The sequence below is a fragment of the Poecilia reticulata genome, linkage group LG22, assembly GCF_000633615.1.
Source record: "Poecilia reticulata strain Guanapo linkage group LG22, Guppy_female_1.0+MT, whole genome shotgun sequence".
Classification (NCBI taxonomy): domain Eukaryota; kingdom Metazoa; phylum Chordata; class Actinopteri; order Cyprinodontiformes; family Poeciliidae; genus Poecilia; species Poecilia reticulata.
In genome coordinates this window covers 4,342,641-4,365,413 of record NC_024352.1, presented here as the reverse complement: position 1 = coordinate 4,365,413, position 22,773 = coordinate 4,342,641, and the positions used below count along the sequence as shown (strand labels likewise).

At 38.3% G+C, this 22,773-nt stretch overlaps 1 protein-coding gene across 5 annotated transcripts in view; it reads right to left on the bottom strand.

The window, feature by feature from the left end:
* The window catches only part of slc4a11 (solute carrier family 4 member 11), a 143,818-nt gene that overhangs the window by 3,172 nt on the left and 117,873 nt on the right, over positions 1-22,773 (bottom strand). For 4 of the 5 annotated variants that reach the window (XM_008398798.2, XM_008398800.2, XM_008398799.2 and 1 more), the window contains 8 exons: positions 17,101-17,233; positions 14,807-14,880; positions 13,284-13,512; positions 12,767-12,873; positions 8,070-8,235; positions 6,975-7,148; positions 4,503-4,698; positions 2,921-3,090 (listed from right to left, as the gene is read on the bottom strand). In XM_008398798.2, the coding sequence (XP_008397020.1) occupies positions 2,921-3,090; positions 4,503-4,698; positions 6,975-7,148; positions 8,070-8,235; positions 12,767-12,873; positions 13,284-13,512; positions 14,807-14,880; positions 17,101-17,233 (1,249 nt within the window). The remainder of the gene's footprint in view (positions 1-2,920; positions 3,091-4,502; positions 4,699-6,974; positions 7,149-8,069; positions 8,236-12,766; positions 12,874-13,283; positions 13,513-14,806; positions 14,881-17,100; positions 17,234-22,773) is intronic. The other variant, XM_008398802.2, reaches the window with a different exon arrangement.

Sequence of the window (22,773 nt, the reverse complement as noted above, 5' to 3'; positions counted from 1 at the left end):
TCACATTTTTGTAATTTATCATTGTTTATTAAACTCTGAAAGCTGTGTGGCTTTGTTAATATTCTGTCCTAGAATGAGGTTAGATGTGCCCTTTTTTTGTTGTTGAGCACCTGCCCCTTTAGTGGTCTCTGCACGGCCCTGCTCAGAAGGTATAATAAGGCAGCATTTATGCTAAATGAATATAATAATTTTTGAGTAGTGAATAAAAGTGAACAGAAACACTCTAAAAGTTGGAGTCTCTTTGCATATCTTGTAGCATTGTGTGTGGGTTTGTAAAGAGAATCCCCTGCAGAAGCTAATGCTGTTTGGGCRGCCATAGCATGGAAGAGTTTAGCAACCTCTGGTCTGAGTTATACCAAATCCCAAATCTGTAAAATTACACTGAAACACACTGAATATTGAAAGCTAGTTTCAGTGTTTTGTTAGTGATTTAGCTAAACTACACACAGGACTGCTATTCAAGCTGTGCAAGGTCAATGTTTGCACTCAAAATGTTCAAAATAAAAAAAAGAGAAATGTTAGCCTGCAAWAAACAATTTTAAAATGAAAAAGCAATCATCAGGTGCTAAAAATTTAGACATAGCTTATGAATTAATGCTGATGACATTTCTATGCAACATAATTTGATCAACACATTAAATGTAGTGATTTAATTTGTAACGAAGCATTTAATCAGGAATGTGTGCTGCTTCGTATACAGGCAGTAACACTGTGACTAAACACATTTAGCAGATCACTCAGTAACATTTTATCATGTGCTAGCCAGAGGAATCAAAACCCCTTAGCAAACACAGATAACAGTTTCTGTCTCTGCACACTCTAAGATTGAGCTTCCATTTGAAGTGAGTGGAAAACATTTTTAATGATGAGAAAAATACAACTTTCAGAGCAAATGTTTTAAATAATGCACTGTTTACTTCTCTGCTAAAAACTCACCCAGCAAAGAATACTGAATCAATACTTTACAAGGGCTTTCACAGAGCTGTTTTTCTGTATTTCTSTTATCAGCTCCAGATCAGGTTTCTGATCTGCTTACAATTTGGCGACAGTAAAATAATGTGGAAAAGTTTGGGTACTTTCTTACGGAAGAGGATTAGGGCCAGTGGGAAAAAAATAAAACAGTTCTGACTTTTTTCTCAGAATTCTGACTTTAATCGCAGAATTTTGACTTCTGAGAAAAAAGTCAGAATTCTGACTTTTTTCTCAGAATCCTGAGATTAAAGTCAGAATTCTGACTTTTTTCTCAGAATCCTGAGATTAAAGTCAGAATTCTGACTTTTTTTTCCAGAACTGTTATTTCTTTTCCAGTGGCCCTAATCCTCTTCCGTACTTCCTTCATTTCATCAATCCAAATTATGTTAASGGATTATGGAGTTGCTAGGGTGAAAATAGATCATCAAATGTTCCAGATAGTCTAATTAACTAATAGTAATCAAAATAAAAATATTTTTCACTAAACTGATACATTTCTTTCCTATAAGTTGATTCCTATCGACACTATTGCACATTTGCATTTTATCTCCATATTGAAAGATCTGCAGCTTTTACTAAATAACGCTCCAGCATCAACTTCCTTCACTTCTGATACTTTAAGCTACTTAAACTGATCACCAGCTATAACCCGTTACCGTGGATTTATGGACATGAAAAGAAATTCTGCCGCATAAACATCACTATTCTGAGACACGATGTAGATTGCTCCTATGCACCAGAGTAAACAAAGTAAGAGAACTTAGATGTTGCCACAGTGGCTCAACACTGACATTAATTAATCTCATGTTCTGATTCAACAGCAGAACCTGTTTTCATTTGATTTCATCAAATCATTTTCGGGCCACTCAGTTTAATCACAAAGTTTGATCTGTGCGAACGGTTGCCTGTTCAATAATGAATGCTACCGTCTACGGATCAATTTAAAGTTTCACAAATCTGGAACAATTGTAAAACAGCTGAAATACTGAGTTCCTTTAAATCTTGACTAAAAACCCACCTGTTTATTTGCTTTGGTACCATAATAAATGAAACTCTAAGCAACATTTTTGATGCAAAATGTAATGTTTCCATTGCTGAGTTTTGTGTTTTTATGATGCCAAACACTTTAAACTGCCTTGTTTCTGATAAGTGCTGTAAAGATAAACTTGATTGATTCACAAAATCATAAGATTAATAAAGAGAAAGCAAGACTAATAGAAAGGTTGTTTAGTGAATAATTGATTACAGCTTATGTAGAGAAGTCTGTTTGGATGGGTAGTCTGAGATAACAGTGCTGCGATTGTGACACAGACTTCTTAAGTTCTTAATTGTAATTTCCAGCCATTTTTACATCTGGATTTACTGCGTGTTGTGACACACGTCTCAGGTCCATATGATGTAAAATCTGGATAAAATGTGACATGAGGGTTCAGACTGCAGATCTTTGAAAACAGTCTGATACGTAACTGATTTAGCTTCACGTATGAAAATGGCTCAAATCGGATTTTTCTTGCTGGTGTGAAAAGATCAGATCAGACTGCGGTGAAAAGTTGTGTATGGACAGCATTCACCTGGTGTGTGAATGTAGCCTTAGAATCTCTGAACACACAATTTCAGATCTACCAAAGTATGGGGCAAGGTAAGCAGCGTGACTTCAGTTTGAGGAGTTCATGTCCTCAGAGGATCCAGAGATAACATTTCTTGGTTTAAAATTCAAACCTTAAAAAAAAAAAAAAAAAATCTAAAATGTTAGTTCTCAAAAAAATTATACAGTTAGATGAGAGATTTCGCTTTACACCAAAAAAATATTGTACAAGTTCGCCACACAGGTTACAATTCCACCAAGGTGCATAATTGCAGATGAACTGAAACGGTGTGAACGTCCTCACACACAAACACCTGAATGTCAAAATGGAGAAAATGGATTTCCAAGCTTCCCCATACGTACCTGATTGGGATTAGGAGGATCATGACCAGAGGGAAGATCATTTTCATGTACGGTATTGGGTACATGCCGAATGTGCACAGCACCAGCAGCTGCATCATCTGCAGGAAGGTGAAGTAGTGGATCTTCCTCTGGGGCACTTTGCGGATGTAGTGGGTAGGTGGGTAAGACGTCTGTGGGGGGTGAGAGGATAAAAGCTGATTAAAATACAATCTCCCCCTGTGGCTGTGTTTCTACTGCAGTCTTAAGGAAATGATTACAGGCAGTGGACAGCCTACGCACCTCTGAGATTTGCACTTTTAAGTTCCAGTTTCAGATGACAACTTCTGTTAGCTTTTGGTAGCGTGAACTTGCCTAAATTATGTTTGCAAACTTGTTTACTACTATGAAAAATGTAGGAAATTCTTATCACAAAACATAACCATGGATCATAAGTATTAAGAGCTTGTACTTAAAAATCTGTTTCAATGTCTGGATTTATTGGTTTTCAGGTGTTTGAGGTTGTTTTCATGCCCGACAGCCCTGTAAACTGTTTGGGGAGCAAAATCGCAACATTTGTTACATTTTCAGCTGCTGTTTATTTTTCTGCCATTGTCAGTATTACTGAGGTTTTTAAAATTAAGTCTGAAGAAAAAAGGACATGTAAGGTGCTGTTTTTTTTCTAGAAAACAGCATGAAATGTGTTTTTTCCAGCTGCAAGAAAGCGAAAGAGAGCAAGACGAGAGAGACTTGATATCAGAAAGACTGGGAGGAGTACAGCAAAGTTGCTCTGATGCATCTTTTTCAGTTTTCAACATTTGCTACATAGAAATGTCTTGAATATCTCACAGTTAAAGGAGAAGATCTTTTAAAGAAATACCCTCTCATCGCTCAGAAAGAGAAATCAGAAAAAGCAAAACTGGCATCAACTGGTCACAATTTGCGATGGCTGCATCTGGAATTAAAATATCCTGGTGTCTTAAACTGTAAAATAAGAATGAATAATATGGTAAATACACATCTAATGCACATATTTTTCATTACACACACCATCTTTACATCAGTAACTAAGTATTTTTAAAATGTAACTTTTACTGTCTGGGTGTTTTTAAGCTCCAGATTTTTCTACCAGGAGCATGCAGTTCCTGCTGCTACCATTTGGGGGCAGCAGCATGTAAAGCACGGATTGAAAGGGTAAGCCTTGCTTTATCTGTTGAAGAGGCAAGGTTAAACCGGACACTGGGGATAAGAGACACACGGAAAATAAAGGAGATTCCTGCAGGTTTCTTTAGACAGAACTATTTAGTGGATATAAAATTTAATATTTTCAACTGATTGTGCAGGATCTTTACTGCATTTTAATGAAGCCGAGATCAAACAAAAACATTAGTTTGGTTCCTTTTTAAATTTTATTTTGTAATTCCTTAAAAAAAACCCCTCAAAAACATCAAAAACAACAAATAAATAAAGATGTTACTGGATGAGAGGTGACTCTTGTGCTGGGCATCTAGTCAACTGTTTGATCTGCTGAGTCCCACAGCAAACATTTGGGTGCGCACACCAACACACACACGCATACACACTCTTGCCCAGCACCCTGGCTCACCTGCTCCTTCAGGAGGAGAGCCATGCGGTCGCACATCTGGTTTCCGTCGATGGAGGTGAGGGCGATGTAGAGGAAGAGGCCGTACAGGACGGGTTTGGGGATCCACTGCAGCGGAACGGGCAGCAGCAGCAGAGACACGCCGATGAAGATGTTGGCAGCCAGAGATGTCAGCCGGGTCTCCTTCACCTGGACGATGCTGAGGAGGAACAAGACGACACACTATGAAAGAACAAAGCGTTTCTGAAAAATCATCTCTAGCAAAACGACAGAATTTGTTTCTGGGGATTTTCCCAATCAGTTTTATTGCAGGTTTTGCAGCGGTACAATTCAGACTTTCCTAAACATCAGGATTTAATAAGCAGAGGATATGAATGATACTTTTTTGCTTTTGTTTGAAAAAGTAGATTTTGTTATGATGACAAAACAGGATCTTATAATTGATTAGAGATGCAAATCGTTCAGTAGCTGCGCTTCTGTTGACCACATAATTGTGCAATTTGACATGCTATAAATAAAATTTCTTAATAGAGCAGCAGAAAAAAAAAGATTTTTGACAAAAAGTTTTGACACTAGGATGAGGTGTTTCTTTTTTTTCATCTGAATCAAAATTGGTTTATTTAGCAAAACTGCAATGGAAACACTTTTTATTGCATAATGAGTCACATGATCAACAGCTGGATGCTGCCGCTGGCGCAAACCAAGAAGAAGAAAACGACAGGAAGTCGTTGGACGATAATCATGGGGTCACAAGTTTTTTAGTGACTTATTGCGTGAACAAACTTATTCACACGTGATTTTGTTTTGCACACATTTGTAATGGAAATGCAGCCAAGCGATTCGATTCAATTAAAATTTTTAGGGTCAAATTCGAAACCAATTTTTCTGTCTTGAGATTGGGTTTAAATAAAATGTATTTAAACAAAAAACTGGTTTATGCACAAAATTCTGTAATACCATTAATTGGTTAGCTTAGCTGCCTGGCTTATTCTTAAATATTAATAATAAAAAAAGCAATTATTTGAAATAATTAACAGTGGACGTGTAATGTGATATGTAGTTTGCTTGCAATTAGAAGCGGCAATAACGTACAACTACAATGCATTTTAAAATTGATTTTTGAGTATTTTGAATAAATTCCCTGTTCCCAGAAATTGGAAAGGTGATCAAATATTTTTCTGTTCAATACATAATGAACTAATGTGCTACTTTAAGTGATAGCAACTTTTCTAAATATATCATTACAAACAGGTATCATCTCTAATTTAAATGAATGCCAAAAATGACTGAAAACGCAAAAGCTATGTGAGGAAAAACTAATATTTTAAACGTACTTAGATTCTGTAAAATGTGAAACATTTGTTTTCATTGGATGACATTTTTATTCTTATCTCATATTCTTGAGGAGGAATTTTCTGTCTCTGGACCAATGTGATTACATTTTGAAAAGCTGCAACATGCTGCCATTTTCTCTTTTTGTTTTTGCTGAGAACAGGTTTCCTATTCAAAACGCATTTCTTTGCCATACCAATACCAATGAGAGCCCGGAGGAGGGGCTTAGTGCTGTCTATCATTCTCATGTACTTGCTGCTAAATGTACTAATGGGAAAAATCATTTACGTGCCTACATCAGCGGCCATGCCAACTAAAATGCTAACTAACATTAGCATAGTCTATCATTAGTATGACAGACTATGCTAGCTGCAGGGGAGAAGCAGCGCCACATGGAAGGTGATTGACAGTGCTAAGACCCGCCTCCTGGTTCTGATTGGTTGTTTCTAGACAGCAGAGGAGATAAATTTTTCACAGATTATTCGTTTCATCCCATACTTGACATGGTGACAGTTTCAGCAAATACGTAAAAAACATTTTTTTAAAAATAAAAGTTACACACTGCCACTTTAAATCATGCTAAAAACAACTGTCTTTAGCTTTTCCTAACATGTTTTCATTTGTTGTAAATTTGACAGATTGTTATTTTTCTTAGAACTGAAGATGATATAATTTCCATCCACCATGATAACTTAAATAAACTTTTCTAAACGGACTAGAAGCGACTTAACACATCCTCATAAATAGGGAGATTGGAGAATTTTACACACAGACATGCCATCAAAAATACCAAATTGCATACTCTGTCCACACAAAAAAAACTAAAACCCTTGATTACATCTTCTGTCCTCACACAAGAAGTCTTAATTTATCACACTCTGCTGCTTTATTAATCCTAATATGCAAAGTATAATCTCGCCTGGCTGTGGATGAAATGCTCAACTTAATCCTCTCATCTTTTAGAAACTCCCTCTCAGCTCATCCGTCCTCAAAGGAAAACTGTTAGTTCCATGCTAATCAAGCAATCAAGAGAGAGCCTGCCATAAAAAAAAAAAAAAAATCCCTGTCAGCACACGCTCTGAAGATGAACTTTCAATGCCTCCATTTGATCGCGGTTGGTGGCAAGAGGGCGGGCGAACTCACGTCTCGTAGAGGTGCCCCCCCTCCACACGCTGCTCCACGAAAGCCAGCTGGCGCACGTGGAGGGTGGAGTGGGGGAAGGCGGCATGCATCCAGGGCAACCCCAGCACCGACATCAGGATGTTAATGAGGCCAGAGAGCATCAGGTCCCAGTGATACGCCGTGCCCTTCAGCAACCTGGGGTTAAGGGGAGAGAGAGAGAGAGAGAGAGAGAGGCGACATGTCACGCTCAAACAGGAAACAAAGGAAACAGTGTGAACGCAGACAAAGAGGATATGTAATTAAAAGCAAAGAAAAATACWCAAACGGAGCGAGCGTACTTCTCCATCTCATTCGTCATGCAAGCAAAAATACAAATCCATTATTTATATTCTTTCATACTGTCGCGGAAAGCAGCAAAGTAAATCAATAACGTTGACACGCTATAGGAAAGAGTGAGGCTGCGTGAAACATTGTGTACTCATGTCAGAGCTGCAACATTTAAGTAAGTGTGTGTTTTGGGGGGAACAGCAACAGGCTGAGCTGTATGAGGGAAGCCCTGTGAATGATGAACGCTGCAGACCATATCCATACGTCCTGTTGACGTGTCCTTCAGTAGGACCCAGTGGATGCATTGAATGAAGCAGGATGGGAACTTCAGAAGACAGCGATGAGCCTCACTTGGTGAATGAAAGCTTTATGACCAATAAGAAAATGAATATGTATAATTCTGGACCCAATCTTCCGATCCGAATTGGTGAAGTTAAGTTTACTGGCAGAGACTGGTCTTCTAGTTAAATTCCTTAAATTATCAATATGGTTGAGGTCACGACTGCTCCAAAAGCTGAGTGATTTCTCTAAATCAAATTAGAATAAAAACCTGACCTGGTTGAGGAAAATGGATGTCACTTTTGGATTCAGTGGCACAAAATAGTGCTAATTCATTTGAAAAAAAAAAATAGACAACTTCCAAAACATATTTTTTTGAACCCAGGGTAATTATTATCGAAATTAATGTGCTACTTATCCACATGACAATATACACCCTTCGTTTGGATAAGAACTAGAGGTTCTTACGAAGAGATCTAGAGGTTCTTCCGTCAACGTGTTGGCACCCACCTGTTCTCTGGAGCATTGGTAAGCGAAACAACGATGTTCTGGTCGATGAAGATGAGGAGAGCCAGGAGGAAGCCGAGTCCCATGGCACTGACGACGTTCATGGCTGACAGCCGCTCGAACGGAGCCACGTTGAAAATCGGCCGATTGTGAACCTTAAACACTGGAACTGGACGAATCAGAAGGAGAAAAATGGCAGCAGATGATTGGAAATGATTCTCCATCCTCATATGAAGTGTTATACAAACATCATAAGTATCTCATAAAAAGCTTCCTTAATTTGCTAATATTGTGGTTTTGCTATGTTTTACTGATGTGATAATCCACATTTTCAATTGTTTTTAATTCTTTGAAAAGTTTCTGGATTTCATTTTTTAAATGCTTCGTATCCAATTTGGTGCGCCGCTCCGTCAAATACTGCTGGATTAAATGTAGCTGGTTAAATTTAGAAAATGACAAGACAATAATTGGTCTATTATGCTATGACTTATTGTCTCTGGAGGTACAGAACAGAAAATTGTCCGGGCACTTAAATTTAAATTCATTCGAGGTTTGGCAGTCATCTCTGTTCTGACCCCCAGAGAACAGCTGCTGCCTTGGCAACAATAGAGGCTAAAAATGATGCCAAACAACAGAGGATAAAAAAAACAAAAAAAAATGAAAATGGCCAATGTGTTTCGCACGGTGCCTTTATTAAAGAGCATAAAGCGATAATAAGGGCAGCAAATAAAAGGGTTCCGTCTCAAACAAGGCCGTTTCAGATAAAAAACAGGTTTTACCATTTAGCAGCTTTAGCTGAACTGGAATAAAAATGATCCCCGGTAACTGTATGCTGTATTTTAATAGTACAAGGTTTCAGAAACAATTGATGAATAAATTTGAAGAAATTAAAAAGAAAAATAAACATCTCCAAAGGATGTCAGATATATCTTAAGGGGGCAGTGTTATGTGTTTTCCAGGCACATAGGGCCATTTTACAACACAATCAGGTAACTATGTTGCCTGTTGTCGTTAGAAAATATATCAAATATGACCCAAAATAAATTTGTCCTCGATATTCAATGCCTTGAAATTGAACCTCTGTCTCTTTAAAAACTCCTGCTTTTTCCAAAACTCCGCCTTCAAGGTCATCACAATATGTCTCCTCTATGAACCCTTTAATGTGAACTTCTGAGAAGAAGCTCATATAATATGCTCAGCTGATGCTCAATCCCACCAGGTGGTTGCTAATTGCTGCTGGATAGTCTTAAGGAGCTGAGCGGAGGAACTGCTCTGTGATGCGGAAGCTTGGAAACCGCAGTTCCAAGGAGGAGCTTTGTCCTTGAAGGCGGGGCTATGTTCATCCAGGCGTTTTGCACAACTGAATGGTTGCCACAGAGATGAAAGGATTTCTCAAACATGCATCAGAAAATCAAAGCAACCCTCCATGATTGTTTTTAATGAAGGAATGTCATTATAACATGATTTACAGGTTGAAAAAGTCAATTTTACATAAAGCTGTTCCTTTAAAAGAAGGTTTAAATAATTTATTAATAAAATGTTAGAAATTAAAAATAAAATAAAATGGTAAAAATCAGCAAAAACTAACGTAGTTTATGAAATCCTTCATAAACTACAACAATTCCAGGTTTGTTAGTCAGTGGAAGGAATGAAAGTCTTCTTGTTGCGGCAGGKGAAGAACCGTATAGTCCGTTAGCCATAAATCGCAGGGATTACTGTTGACAGTGTTGATGGTAAAGTCCCTGACTACGCCTGTCGGAACATCCTTGACCAAGATGATGAACTCTGCTCAATGGAGGTCAACACCTTGGAAAGAGCCTTTCTAGTAACAATGTATTGATGTGTGTAACGGGGTGTGTGTGTCGCATATTAGTAACACACTTTAAATGACGAAAACTTTACACTGCAGCCGGCGTTCTGCCATCTACTGCAGATTCCACAGGATTTGGATTTGTCAGGGTAGGTAGCAGCCAGGTGTTGCCAATTAAAGCTCTTGATTAACTGAACTCAGCAGGTGGGAGCGCCGCTATACAAGCAGCAGATTTGGCAGTTTGCTGGCCTTGAGGAGAGGAACTTTTTTATGGCAAGAACCACTGTGGGTAAGCCATTAAAACAGAATCTTGATGTGTTGGTCGGATGACGATGATTGGCACAGGTGCATGTTTCTATTTACTTCCTGTTCTTTAGCTGGTAGTTTCCTGAGGGCCAATAGAAACAAATTACATGGGGGAAAAACAGTCATTGACGCTTTCTTCTTGCGTCGAGTATGTTCATGCCTTGCATTATGGCTTGTTTTGAACAACGAGCTCCAAAACACAGCAACTTTTTTTTTTTACATTCCAAACAGCTTTTCTGATTTCAAAATCCATACGTTCAGAGCTAAAGAGCTAACTCCTCAACTTTTATCCACTTGAATTACTTGAATGGCAAATGTACAATCAGAAAACTGATTACCTACAAGAAAGAAATCGTTTCCTTTTTGTACTTGAAAAGTTTAAGGTCCTCTGCAACACTTCTGATGGAAGGCCTGAGGAACCATGATAACGAATCTGCGGTTGATAAGGGAACGTTTAGGTACTTATTGGAGTTTTAAAAAAAATTGATTATTTTCTACCAGACCACAGAGATCAGAAATCTATAGACCTACCAACTAAGGTCAGTGGACACAGTGCATTGATTTTCTGTTGGCAGTGATGAAGTGACAGCTGGGATTAGGTTATCTAAAGTATAGGAATACCTTCCTCCACTGCAGGTGTGCTCACATGGAGTCACTCATCAATCAAACACTACGCTCTAACTGTGCATTGAAATCTGGGTTTCTGGAGGTTTAACCAATTCAGATTTATGACTTTTGGAGGTGAAATTTAAGACCCGTATGATGTCAGAATTGTAAAAAACAAACAGCCTTTACCACCGTAGTGCCAAGTTATTTCGCAGGTTTGAAACAGGAGTGATCCAATGGCGAAGATGAACGTTGTCCAGCTAACTGCTGATAAATTTGCACTTAAACCATAACAGACGAAAAAAATATAAAATCAAGCTTGCTAGATAGTTCGCATTTTTTTAAGCTAGTGTAACCCGCAATTAGTCAAAAGTCAAAAAGTTATTTTTGCGGGCTCACTTCCTGTTTTGCCCCAAACTTGCCAACTTATTTAAAGCCCCGCCTCCAGCGAAGTTTGAACTACATCACCTGTTCCACTGTGATTGTGGCTGGCTGTTTGGGATCTTCCTGGCAAATTCATCAAAATCTTTGCATCCACTGATTTGATCTATTGGTGAGTTTGTTTGTGTGATAGCACTATTGGTTTAGCATGACATTTCTGCTCGATTGCTCATTGGAGCGTTGTTTAATTAGAATTGTTGGCATTGTTACCTTGGCCGTCACGGGATTGCCACAGCTGATTGTGGTCTAGTACGCCCCACCTTCTTCACAAAGGTAACCTGATCGCGGATTTTGTGCAAGCTCTGGCACTTTTTGTTTTGAGTTTCAAATTAAATTGATTAAAATGGGATGTAGCAAATTAAATTGATTAAAATGGGATGTAGCTAATAATTTTTTTCTTTTCCCCACTCTGAGTATTTGAGTTAATTTATTTTCTTTTTCTTGATTGATATTTTGAAAGTGAACTTTGATTTCAACTTTAACTTTAAATTGATTAGTTTGAAATATGATTGATATTCTTTTTGTTTATTTAAATTATGGTTAATTTAACCTGATTGAAATGTTTAATTATTAGGCATTTAATAATTGCATTTGAATTTGATATTTATTGCATTTGTATGTTTGCACATAATTGTTTGTTAAAACACTTGATGGGTTTTCTGGCCTTTTAGGTCGGGTTTTTATTCCTGATGGATCAGATCCTCTTCTGAATCCAAGGATGGCAAGCTAGGAATAAGGACAAGAACTTTATGATCTTGGAATTGATTTATTTTGAGTTAATTTGTCTCTCATTGTACATTTGTAATTGTCTGTTGTTTTTTTCCCCAAATCACTAATATATACAGCAAAACTAAAACCATTGCTTCGTATCTTCATTCACACCTCAGGCTCCTTAAAGAACCATCTTCTGATGCTGCTCTTGTAGCCGCAGTTAGCTGCAAAGCCCATAACTGTTACACTAGCTTTCTTGTTTTTATTATTCCTCCATTTCCACTGCAGGAACCAGAACCAATGCTTCCTGCTAATTTATCTGCTAATATAGACCTTTGCCAGCTAGCAAGGGTACATTAGCAGCTAGTTACCAGTAGCATTACTTCCCTCATATTATGCAAGGATGAAGCGATTTAAAGGCAACTCAAATGTTTGCCTGACACAAAAATACCACAAGAAAAAAACTACAAAGGATATATAAGATTAAATAGTCCTGCCACGAAATGTATGACTTCTAAAGAACACATTTAAGGCCAACTTATATTTTTTAAATGGAATCAAGACATTCTAAATCCTTAATTTTACATACATGAATTTAAAACTTTTTAGGGATGCACAGATACTAGTAAATACTTTTTAATATAAACTTTGATCATTTATATTTCTGGGTGTCTTTCCAATTTTCTGGAACCTAGATCTATTTCTGCTTTACTGGAAACTACAAACAAACTTCCTGCGGCTGTTTTCTGTTCACATTGCACTGAACAGGCTATAGCTTCAGCCAGCCATTTGGAGCAAAACAAGAGGTAAGAAAAATGATACTAACGCTCGATGTCGCTAAAAATGTAGGAGCCGATGAAGGAGAACAGCAGCACTGAGATGGGCAGGGCGCAATCCGACAGCACTTCCCTCACTTTGGCATGCAGGAACGGACTGGGAGACGGAGACAGAGAGAGAAAGGACATTGGAGTGAGCAAGGAGAGACAAATAATGGAGGAATACAATTACTGTGGACAAGACAAGGACAATGGCTGCAATCCTGACACTGCTTAAGTACCTTACTCCGCCTCTTGCTTACACAATTGAATCCAGCTTTGAGGTTGATTTGATTACAGAGAGCAATCAGTAGTAGAATATTAATGCTTATTAAATCACAGGCTGGAACTGAAGTTCTGACAGAAAAGTGAGTTTAGCAAGTTCTGTCTGGAAAGTTACAATCCTTAGAGGCGAGGTCCTGCTCTGCAGCATCCATCCCAGCAAGGCAGCGGTCCCAGCCAAACGTGATTTAAAGTTCTCCAGTGATTAATCTTTCAGGTGCCTCGGAATATTAATGCAGAATGTACCTTCTTTTGAACTGGTAGAGGGTATAGCCCATCCATAATGTCCCGAGCATCAGCAGGAGGCAAAGGACGGGCCTCTCTCGAGTGCACTGGATGAAAGATTCAGGCAGAGCATTGAACACTGACCCGACCATCACCTCACTCCCGTTTCCTCCCTGCAGGTCTCCAACCTGAGGAAGGTCCGCTATGCTCCTGTTTTCCAGACCTGGAGCGTGGTAGTACCTCTGAAAGACTGAAACCAGAATCACAGTGGTCAAAACAAACCAACAAAAAATAAAACACACATTTTTGTACGTTTTTCTTTTTCTTAGGTAAATTGAAAAGCATTCAAACTCCGTTGAACCCTTTCCATTTTTATAATTGTACAACCAAAAGCTTTGGTTTATTTTATTGTGATTTTATGTGACAGACTGGATGGACAGCTTTGAGCATTTGAAATCCAAAATCCTTGTCGGCTCTGCCTAACTTTTTTATAACTCCACTGGGTTTTCCTGCCACCACAAGTTTCMCCAAAGTGATGGTGAGKTCWGGGTCTGTTTTCAGTGCCGAGAAGAATGTCGTCCAGCCACCTGCCGATAAACTTACACCGACTCATGATAAACGCAACAAGCTAGCAATTAAGGATATATTARMAGCTTGTTACCGGTAGCCTCAACCACGTCACAGAAAGCAAGWATCCAATGTGTGAATCAAACTTTTGGCTGACAGAAAAGTCATGTGAAAAAAACAAAACAAAAAAAAAAACGTAAGTTTATTTAAGGCTAACATTATTACATATATATAATAAATACATTTAACACATTAATTTAACACATTAACAGCCTGACTTTAGATACATGAATTTGAGATTTTAAAGATGCAGAGACACCCTGCTCTGTGGTTTCAGTCTGAAAACCAGAAGGCAGCACAAAACTATAGTAATATCTAGAAGCAAGAGCATTAATGCAAAGTTAGAGAGCTGATTTTATTCATGCTCTTTTGTCTGTGAATTAGCCATAAATAGCGAGTGAATACAAATGTTTTTTGCATTAAATAGAAAAMAAAATGCTAAGTAATACRCAGCAGATTTGTAAAGATCCATTTGCAGATGGCTGAAACAAAGAACAATGTCACTAGGAAAAAGGACTGGACAGGTTTTAATTAAAATGACTAATTGATTAGCTGAAGAGATCTTGGCACTCTCGGTCAACGAAGGATTCCTCAGGCATAATTAGAAAGTAGCTCCAGCAAATAACATTATTAAAAAGACACCAGTAACGTGTCACCAGTATGGAGAATATGTCGCAGTTATCTTTTAACGACTCCATTTGTGTTGGAAAACTTTTGCCTGCTTTAAATCGGAAATTTGCTTGTGATAACAGTAAAAGCTGAGATGGGTGCAGAGTCTTAATTATCACAAATAATAATAATAATAATAATAATAATAATAAAATACAAATAATATATCAAAATATGGAAGAAGTATAAGCAGTCACAGATTGAAGTGTTGCAGAAAAACAAAAAAAGTGACTGCTTCTGTTACTTACTTTTGACTGTTCCTTTGACAGCATCAACTACAAATGCAATGGAGATGAACAGGGCAATAACCTCTTCTGTTGACCTGGAAAACACATTGTACATTGTTGCTTAGCTACAAGCAGGGGTGAAAGTAGTTTTAAATTCTTGGGGGTACTATGACAAAAAAAACCCCATATATATAGCAATGTTGACACCTTGAGATGCCATGAGACCTAAATTCTGAACATCATGGCATGGAGTGCATCCCAGTTTTCCATGTCTGGCATATAGCCTCAGACCCTGAAGACGTATGGCATAGATCCACCTTATCTGGCAGTGCTAMAGTGTCTTCCAGTGCTGGTCAAGACAAGACTATCAGGCTCCCACACACGACACAAAGTGTTTCCAGTGATGAAGAGGAAAATCCACCAGTTATAGTGGTGATGGATCTCGTGATCACTCATCACTGCCTAGTTCAGACTCCACAAGCCAGTCACCCTGCACATYCCTGAGGGTCTTTGGGCTTCATCACAACTCAAATCCAATTGACAAGTTCCAACCACCTCGATTACCAGACCAGCCTCTAAGCCTGAAAGACATCTTCCACCTAAAAAATGGGCACCCTGCCACCAGGAGCCAGCCTGTTAAAAACCAGACACTAGTCCTTCACACAGAACGTCTGGGCTCTTAACTAATGAAAAATGATTGTAAGCCAGCTACAGGCTAGCAATCATTTCTGGAGGCTAGCAATCGTTTCTCAATAGTCTTGCTAGCCTCCAACGGATTGGATAAAGTTTTAATCTTTACCCAATCACTAACGTTTCCCCATGATGTATACACTGTACCAGTTTGGTGCTATGAAGCTTACCAGAAATTGCCTGTGCTACAAACAACCATCCTCCACTGTGAAGAGGGAAGTGTTGATCTGAACAAGGCAGCGGTTAATATTTATTCAATATTTAGAAGCATGGCCAACACGGTCTGAATGGTTTTATTTACTTCCTCTTCTGCCATTTCTAGACAGACTACAATTCTAAAACAGCACAGAAAATTGACTTCATTTCTCACAACTTCTTCCTCTGTTCGCTGATTGAGCCGATAGAAATTCTACAGGAGGGAATCCAAGTGAAGAGGAGAAAACCCAACCTGTGCTGTAAGCGAGATTTTATTAGAGTAGAATAGCGCAGGAAGTCAAGAGCCAGATAAGCCAAAAGCCAAAACAAACCCCAAGCTGCCCAGAACCGTCCTACAGCAGGAGGATACAAGAACCAGAACTTCCCAGTCTCTTCCACTCCCACTGCCACTGACTGAGATCTGAAAACTTTGTGTTGTACTTTGTTCCCATTTATTTTGGTTGTGATCCCCATTTGAGCTTAAAAAACAGTAAAAGTAGAAAAAGTCATCCAGTAATAACCAAGTGACCTCCTGCTGATAGATATTGTTCAGTAGAGTCAGATAATTATATTTTCTAACAAGAATCTTCCTGCAGGGTGTGAATGGTGCAAAACAGCAGATGGTACTCTTTTATTGTAGAATCGCAGAGGCAGCAGCCAAAGCAGAGAGACCCAGACTTCCCTCTCCCCAGCCACTTGGACCAGCTCCAGTGGGGGAATCCCAAGGCATTCCCAGGCCAGCCGAGAAACACAGTCCCCCCAGCGTGTCCTGGGTTTTCCTCTGGATGTCCTCCGAGTAGGACGTGCCAAGAACACCTCACCCGGGAGAGCTCTACCCCTGAGTCCTTCCTGGATGACTGAACCTCTCACCCAGTCTCTAAGGGAGAGCCCTGACACCTTGCGGAGGAAACTCATTTCGGCTGCTTGTTTCTATGATCTAATTCTGTCTGTCGTTACCCAGAGCTCGAGATGAGAACAGAAACGTAGAACGACAGGCAAATCAAGAGCTATGGTTTTAGTAACCAAAATAAGACTCTAATAGGAAATAACCAAAACTGTAAAGGTAAAAATGGCAATGGAGCAACATAACCATCAAAGTTGGATGTTTTTAGCTGCAACTCAAGCATCTGAGAAATTCTAACAGAAACATTAGAATTTGCATTTCTTTTACTCACAAATAAAAACTTATGAGCCATTCCTGCTCACAGCATCCACATTTTTTTGCGAAATGATAATAGGTCTTTGAATTTGTAAAACCTAATGCTGACAAAAAAGAAAAAAAAAAACAATCCCAAAAACAAGAACAAGCTAGTTAGCAAGATCTGCCATGCTGTCGGCTTTTAATATTATAGATTTTGTCAGCAGCAGTTACAGGTCGGTGGAGTTGGAACCAATGTGACCCATTAGGAAAACGCAAATATAAGTGGTACCTTTTAAAGAGCTTCATCAGCAGACTGACATTGAAGATCCCTCCCAAGATTAGGAAGAGGCAGTTCCACAAACCGATGCAGGCATAGAAAGCTGGGAAATCCAAGTTGTAGTCATCACAGATTCCTCGGATCACTACAGTAAACAAGACAAAAAACATATATACTTGTATATAAATATAAAACATTTGAATGACACAATGGGAAATATTTAAGAGGGCAGTATTGTGTGTTGTCCAGCCACATAGAGCCATTTTATAGTGCAGTCAAATAACTATGTTAACTTCAATTGGTATAAAAATGCTGCATATGTCAAATATGACAAAATAAATTTTACTTTGTAATTGAAATTGGGCCTCTGTCTCTTTAAAAATTCCTGCTCTTTCTGAAACTCTGCCTTCAGGAAATTGTTACAACATGGCTCCTCCATTAACCCTTTAGGAACATTTTTACCAGTGTAACATGGAGAAGTAGTGGGGGAGAGCTGCTCTGTGAGGCAGAAGCTTGGAAACTGCAACTAAAAGGCGGAGCTTTGTCTCGAAGGCGGGGCTAGGTCCAGCCAGGCATTTTTCAATGGTTGAATGGTTGCCATGGAGATTCAAGGATTTCTCAAACATGCATGAAAGAATCCAAGCAACATTCTAGGTATGTTTTTTTAAGAGGGAATAACATTGTAACATAATACGAGACTCAAAAATATCAATTTTACACAATACTGACCCTTTAACGTGTGTGTATAAGGAATAAATGCTTACAGTGCCTTGCAAAAGTATTAATATCTCTTGAACCGTTTTACATGTTCTCATATTACAAACACACTTTTTGTTTTGTTGTACAAAGTAGTGTATAACTGTAAAGTGGAAGGAACAACATAAAGACGGTCTCGTATCCACACACGTCTAGTGAGAAACTTTATACAAGACTCCTAGAGCCTCTCTCTAAATGATGCCGTTTCTTCTCGATTTTCTTCTCCGAAACTCAGATTTGTAGAAGGCACACTTACAAGAAAATAAGCAATCAGATCAAACCTGTCGGTCTGACTAAAAAAAAACATGACATGCCGACGCCCCGATTGGAATATTTGGATCGGATTCGTCTCCATCGGAATGAATTTGTAATCGCGTCAGACCGTCATTTCCCAAAACCACTGCGGGAAGAAAAAAAAAAAAAGCCATAAAATCGCACATGGGGTCAGTCCAAGCCCTCAGAGACAGCAGGAGGCGTAATTAGGGAGTGCAGTAATTCCTGGAGCTTTATTAGAACCTGGTGCTGGTCCGTTCTGGAACCAACACACTACTGTTTGTTCGGTTTTACGTTTGGCAGAAACTGAGGAACAGCTTCTTCTTCTGTGTTTTTAGGGAAACTTTACAACTTTGTGCATGTCAGTACTTCTATTCTGAACTGGTGCACAATCATATTAAATAATTCAGTATCCATATAAACCATACATTCGGATTATTTAATCCCATCAGATCAAGGTATTTTGTATTTCCTACGTGGTTTTTCTTATTAATGTTCTGCTTGTTTGTTTTGGTGAACGGCYGTGTCTCTGCAGCGCTGCCGTAACGTTGCATCAAACGTTGCATCGAACAATGATCCCTAACATGTTTTAAGTTGGGTGACATCATAATTGCACCTTGCCTAAAACTTCTGCCCAGCTTTCTGCCTGAGCTGTCTGCGGTGTTCCTTGGTCTTCATTATGTTGTTTGTTTTCTAATGTTCTCTAACAAACCTCTGAGGCCTTCGCAGCGCAGCTGGCTCCATACCGAGAATAAATGAAAAACAAGTGAACTCAATTTACTAATTAGGCAACTTCTGAAGAGAAAATGAAAAAAAAGAAGAAAAAAAAAAGAGAGGGCTAAGTACAAATGCACAAAGTACTTTTCACTTTGTAGATATTTCTTCTACTTTGTTTGGTTGTTTGGTTGTTTGGTGTTCGACGTTGAATCTCAGTTAGAACCACTCAAATTTGTAGCATTACAAAATGTGGAAAATGCGGTGTGTTTATTTTTATTTTTGCAAGACACTGTATGGAGGGGTGTGCATAAATGTTTTTTGGGGATTTTTTTGTCTTCCTTAATAAATGAACTTCATTTAAAACCTGCAGTTTTAAATACCTGTGGTGTTTTTGACTAATATTTAAATTGGTTTAACATTCTCAAATGCTTTCGTGTGACAAACATGCAAAATAACAAAAAAGGACATCGGGAGAGGAGCAAACTCTTTTTTCAATTCAAAAACAATTTGAAAGAAAAATACCCAGATTCAATTGGTTAGAAGTGATTCCATCTCAGATATTTTCCAGACTCCAATAATGACAGCATTTATTACAGAAGCACTCGGTGGCTTCATTGATCTCAAACATGGACGCACAAAGAGTTAAAGAGAAACATGCATTTTAATTTATCTTGAAAAGGGAAAAAAAAAGAAAAAAAAAGAACTGTAATTAGTTTGTTAAAAACCATAATAATTTAGTTGTTATCTTGAGTCACAACTTTACAAACAAGCCTTTGTTCCGTTCAGAAAGCTGCTGGAAATATACTACAATTATCCCCATGAGAATGTTCCCTGCACAGTTCCAACCCATTTACTTCAAAGATCATCCCACCGCAAACCCGCCAAACAGCTTCGGTATTAAAACTAAATCTTGGCATCAAAGTCGCTGCTTTTCTTCATCTCTGCTCTCTTTCGGAGTTTCCACCATTCAAGTTCATTTACATTCCTACCAACAAAACAATCCTGTTGGGCAAAAAACCGTCCAGCGGTTTATGTGCTGCATTTTGTCTGAACTGAATAAAAGCTTTACTTGTTCCTTTTTTTTTCCTGAGAAAATCTGCGGACCTGCAGGCACCTGAAACCAGCTGTTACGTAACATGGGCAAAAAAAACCAACACATTTTGGTCTGTCCCTCTCTGTGGCGACTATTCAGCGTTTGGACTTTTTTTTTCTGGGGGAAATATATTCTAAATATTTCTTTTGACATCAAACTCAAACCAGATGTGAGCAACAACCACCAGTAATCCATACATACAAAACAAATGAGTCCAGAGATGGAATTAAACAACAAAACATTGGAATGACAAATGGAATAAGTTTCAAACACTTGAAAAAACGGGTGTGTGAAAAGACACAGAACACCAAGAAATCAGCTGAAACCGGTCAGTATTCAGAAAGCACTCTGTGCACAGAATGATTTGATTAGGAAACAAGAAATTCACAAAAAAAATGTTTTTAAGAGTTAAAAATACTGATAGTTGTTACAGCTGCATTTAAACTTTAAAATGTTCTAGCGAGTGAAACAGGCAATACAATCCAGATTAAGAAAGGATACCCGTCCATCATATGGTACAGAATGTCTTAAGATTTCTGACAGAGGAGTCAAGAGTGTATATCTGAAAAGACGCATAAGTGGCTTTTCTAACTTTCACTGCACAAGACTCCACTGCTAAAGGTATTGTGAAGCTTTATTAAAGTTTGCTGCAGAAGATTTAGACAAGTCAGTGAAATATTTGAGAGAGTACTCTGGTCAGATGCTGAACTCTTTGGATGTCATTACTCCCAGGGTTCTAAATGTTCTGGGTTTTTCTTTGTAGTTTAGTTTTATTTTGTTGTCATTTTTTGTTTGTCTTATTCAGTTAGTTTTACTTGGCTTGCAGAGTGTGTTTGCTAGTTTTTAGTAGTTATTACTGGTTAAATATTTAGATTAGCACAGTGTTTCTCAACCTTTTTTGGGCCAGCGCCCCCCTAGCCTTTATCCAGGTCCCTCACCGCCCCTCAACAAAGAATTTGCAGGCTACTTTGCACTGACCATTATTTTATCATTAATATTCCTATCGCTATTGTAGATGTTTTGATTTTTATGCTTGTTTCTGTATTTATCATCAAAAATAATTTCCCAGAAAACAAAAAAGCCATGGGAATAGAAATTATTTTCACAGGCGTCTATGAAAAATGCAATGAACATTCAACTTAAAATTGGTAGGCCTAACAGCAGCAAGTCAGAGTGGAAAAATTATTCTTATTTTGTGCCATTTTCTAGTTGTTAAATCTTGCACAAAATGACCAGATAAAAGATGTACAACAATGCCAGTTTAAACTTTGAACTATTTGCAAAACGACTGAGCTCTGCAACATTAAAACATGGATAGAACTGTAACTACATTAATCATAACTCTTCTTCTCTTYAGWGTTTTTGTCGGTTTCTGGTGGTGCAGCTCTGTGCTGCCTTCAGGAGAATGGGACATCAGAGTATCATCCATAAAACTTCACCCACATGGCATTTATTGTGCAAACCAGAGCTTTCAGTGGAAAAACAAAAGTTCCAGAACCTTTTAATACCAATCAAATATGAGACAGAAACATGGATTGTATCTTTATATAGACCTATCTATTGATTATAGATTAATAGTTTTACTGGACAGAAATTACATAGAACAAATCTGGTTCTTAATCAAATCCTAATGAGTCAAATTGAAAGTGTCATGGAGTCATCAGCCTCATGACATTAACACTGACATGAAAAATAATATTGAAGAAATAAATATATCAAATTTAATTAAAAACATAAATAAGTGATMAGTTATTTACTGTTATGGTCTGTAAGATATATTTATTCTCATTACTAGATATGGTCTCAACAAACACATGACATTTCAACATTATTTTACCTTTTATGTGGAAATAATGTCTGTTTATTCTTGCCATCCAGTCCTCTGTATTAATTATTGCTCAAAAGGTCTTGCCATACCAGTTTATTCCTTTGTATTTACTTTAGTTTCTTAGTTTATTCTTGCATTTTGTTCTTCATTCATTTCCATTTAGTTTCATTTGATTAGTATTATCCTCTCTTGGTTTATCACTATGTCCACTTTAGTTTCTTTCCTGTTGCTGGATTTATTTTATCGTTTATTGACGCTCACCATCAGTAATCTCATCGCCTGCTGCGCCGCCTAATCAACGCATGATGCGTTTCACATCATGTGTTGATTTTTTCACTGTTCAGTGTCAGATTTCTCCAAGGACATGTTTTTATGCCATAATTCACATATAGTTCGTCGCTCCGTTTTATGTCCCGCTTCTCCTGTTTCAGAGTTTTGCGCAATGTGAACATCTTTTTTTTAAGCCCCTAAGGTGCAGGGCGGTCGGGAAGAGTATYGATGGGGAAAAGGCAGACTGACATAAACCTTTTAAAACAACGGAAACAATTTCTGCATTCTGATTATTGAAATTTCAAAGCGCTGTGTTGTTCAATCACCCCTGTTTCATACCGGACCACTTACAGCACCGTGTTAACGCTATAAAATGAACGCTCTCTATCGTGGTATCACCCATGGAGGGATTTCTTGATTTCTTTATTTAAATGGGTTCATTTTTCAGAGGGACACACAGTGAGGGTGTTGTGATTTTAGCTACCAGTAGCAGGAGAACGGAGCTGCGCCAAGAAGCTAACAGAAGCTAACAAACACTGAATAGAAGAAGAGCTGCCATAGATACAGTTGCAGCCAAGCATGGTTTAATGCTACATAATACAGTTTTACCAAGTTGCTCAAAGTCTAAACTGGCATTGTTGTGCATTTAAGGTGTAAAGTTTACCTTCGTCCAAACGCCCCCCAAAGTCATCCCAGCGCCCCTTTTGTAAAAATGTCCGCCAGCGCCCCCTGCCGTCCTCTGAACGCC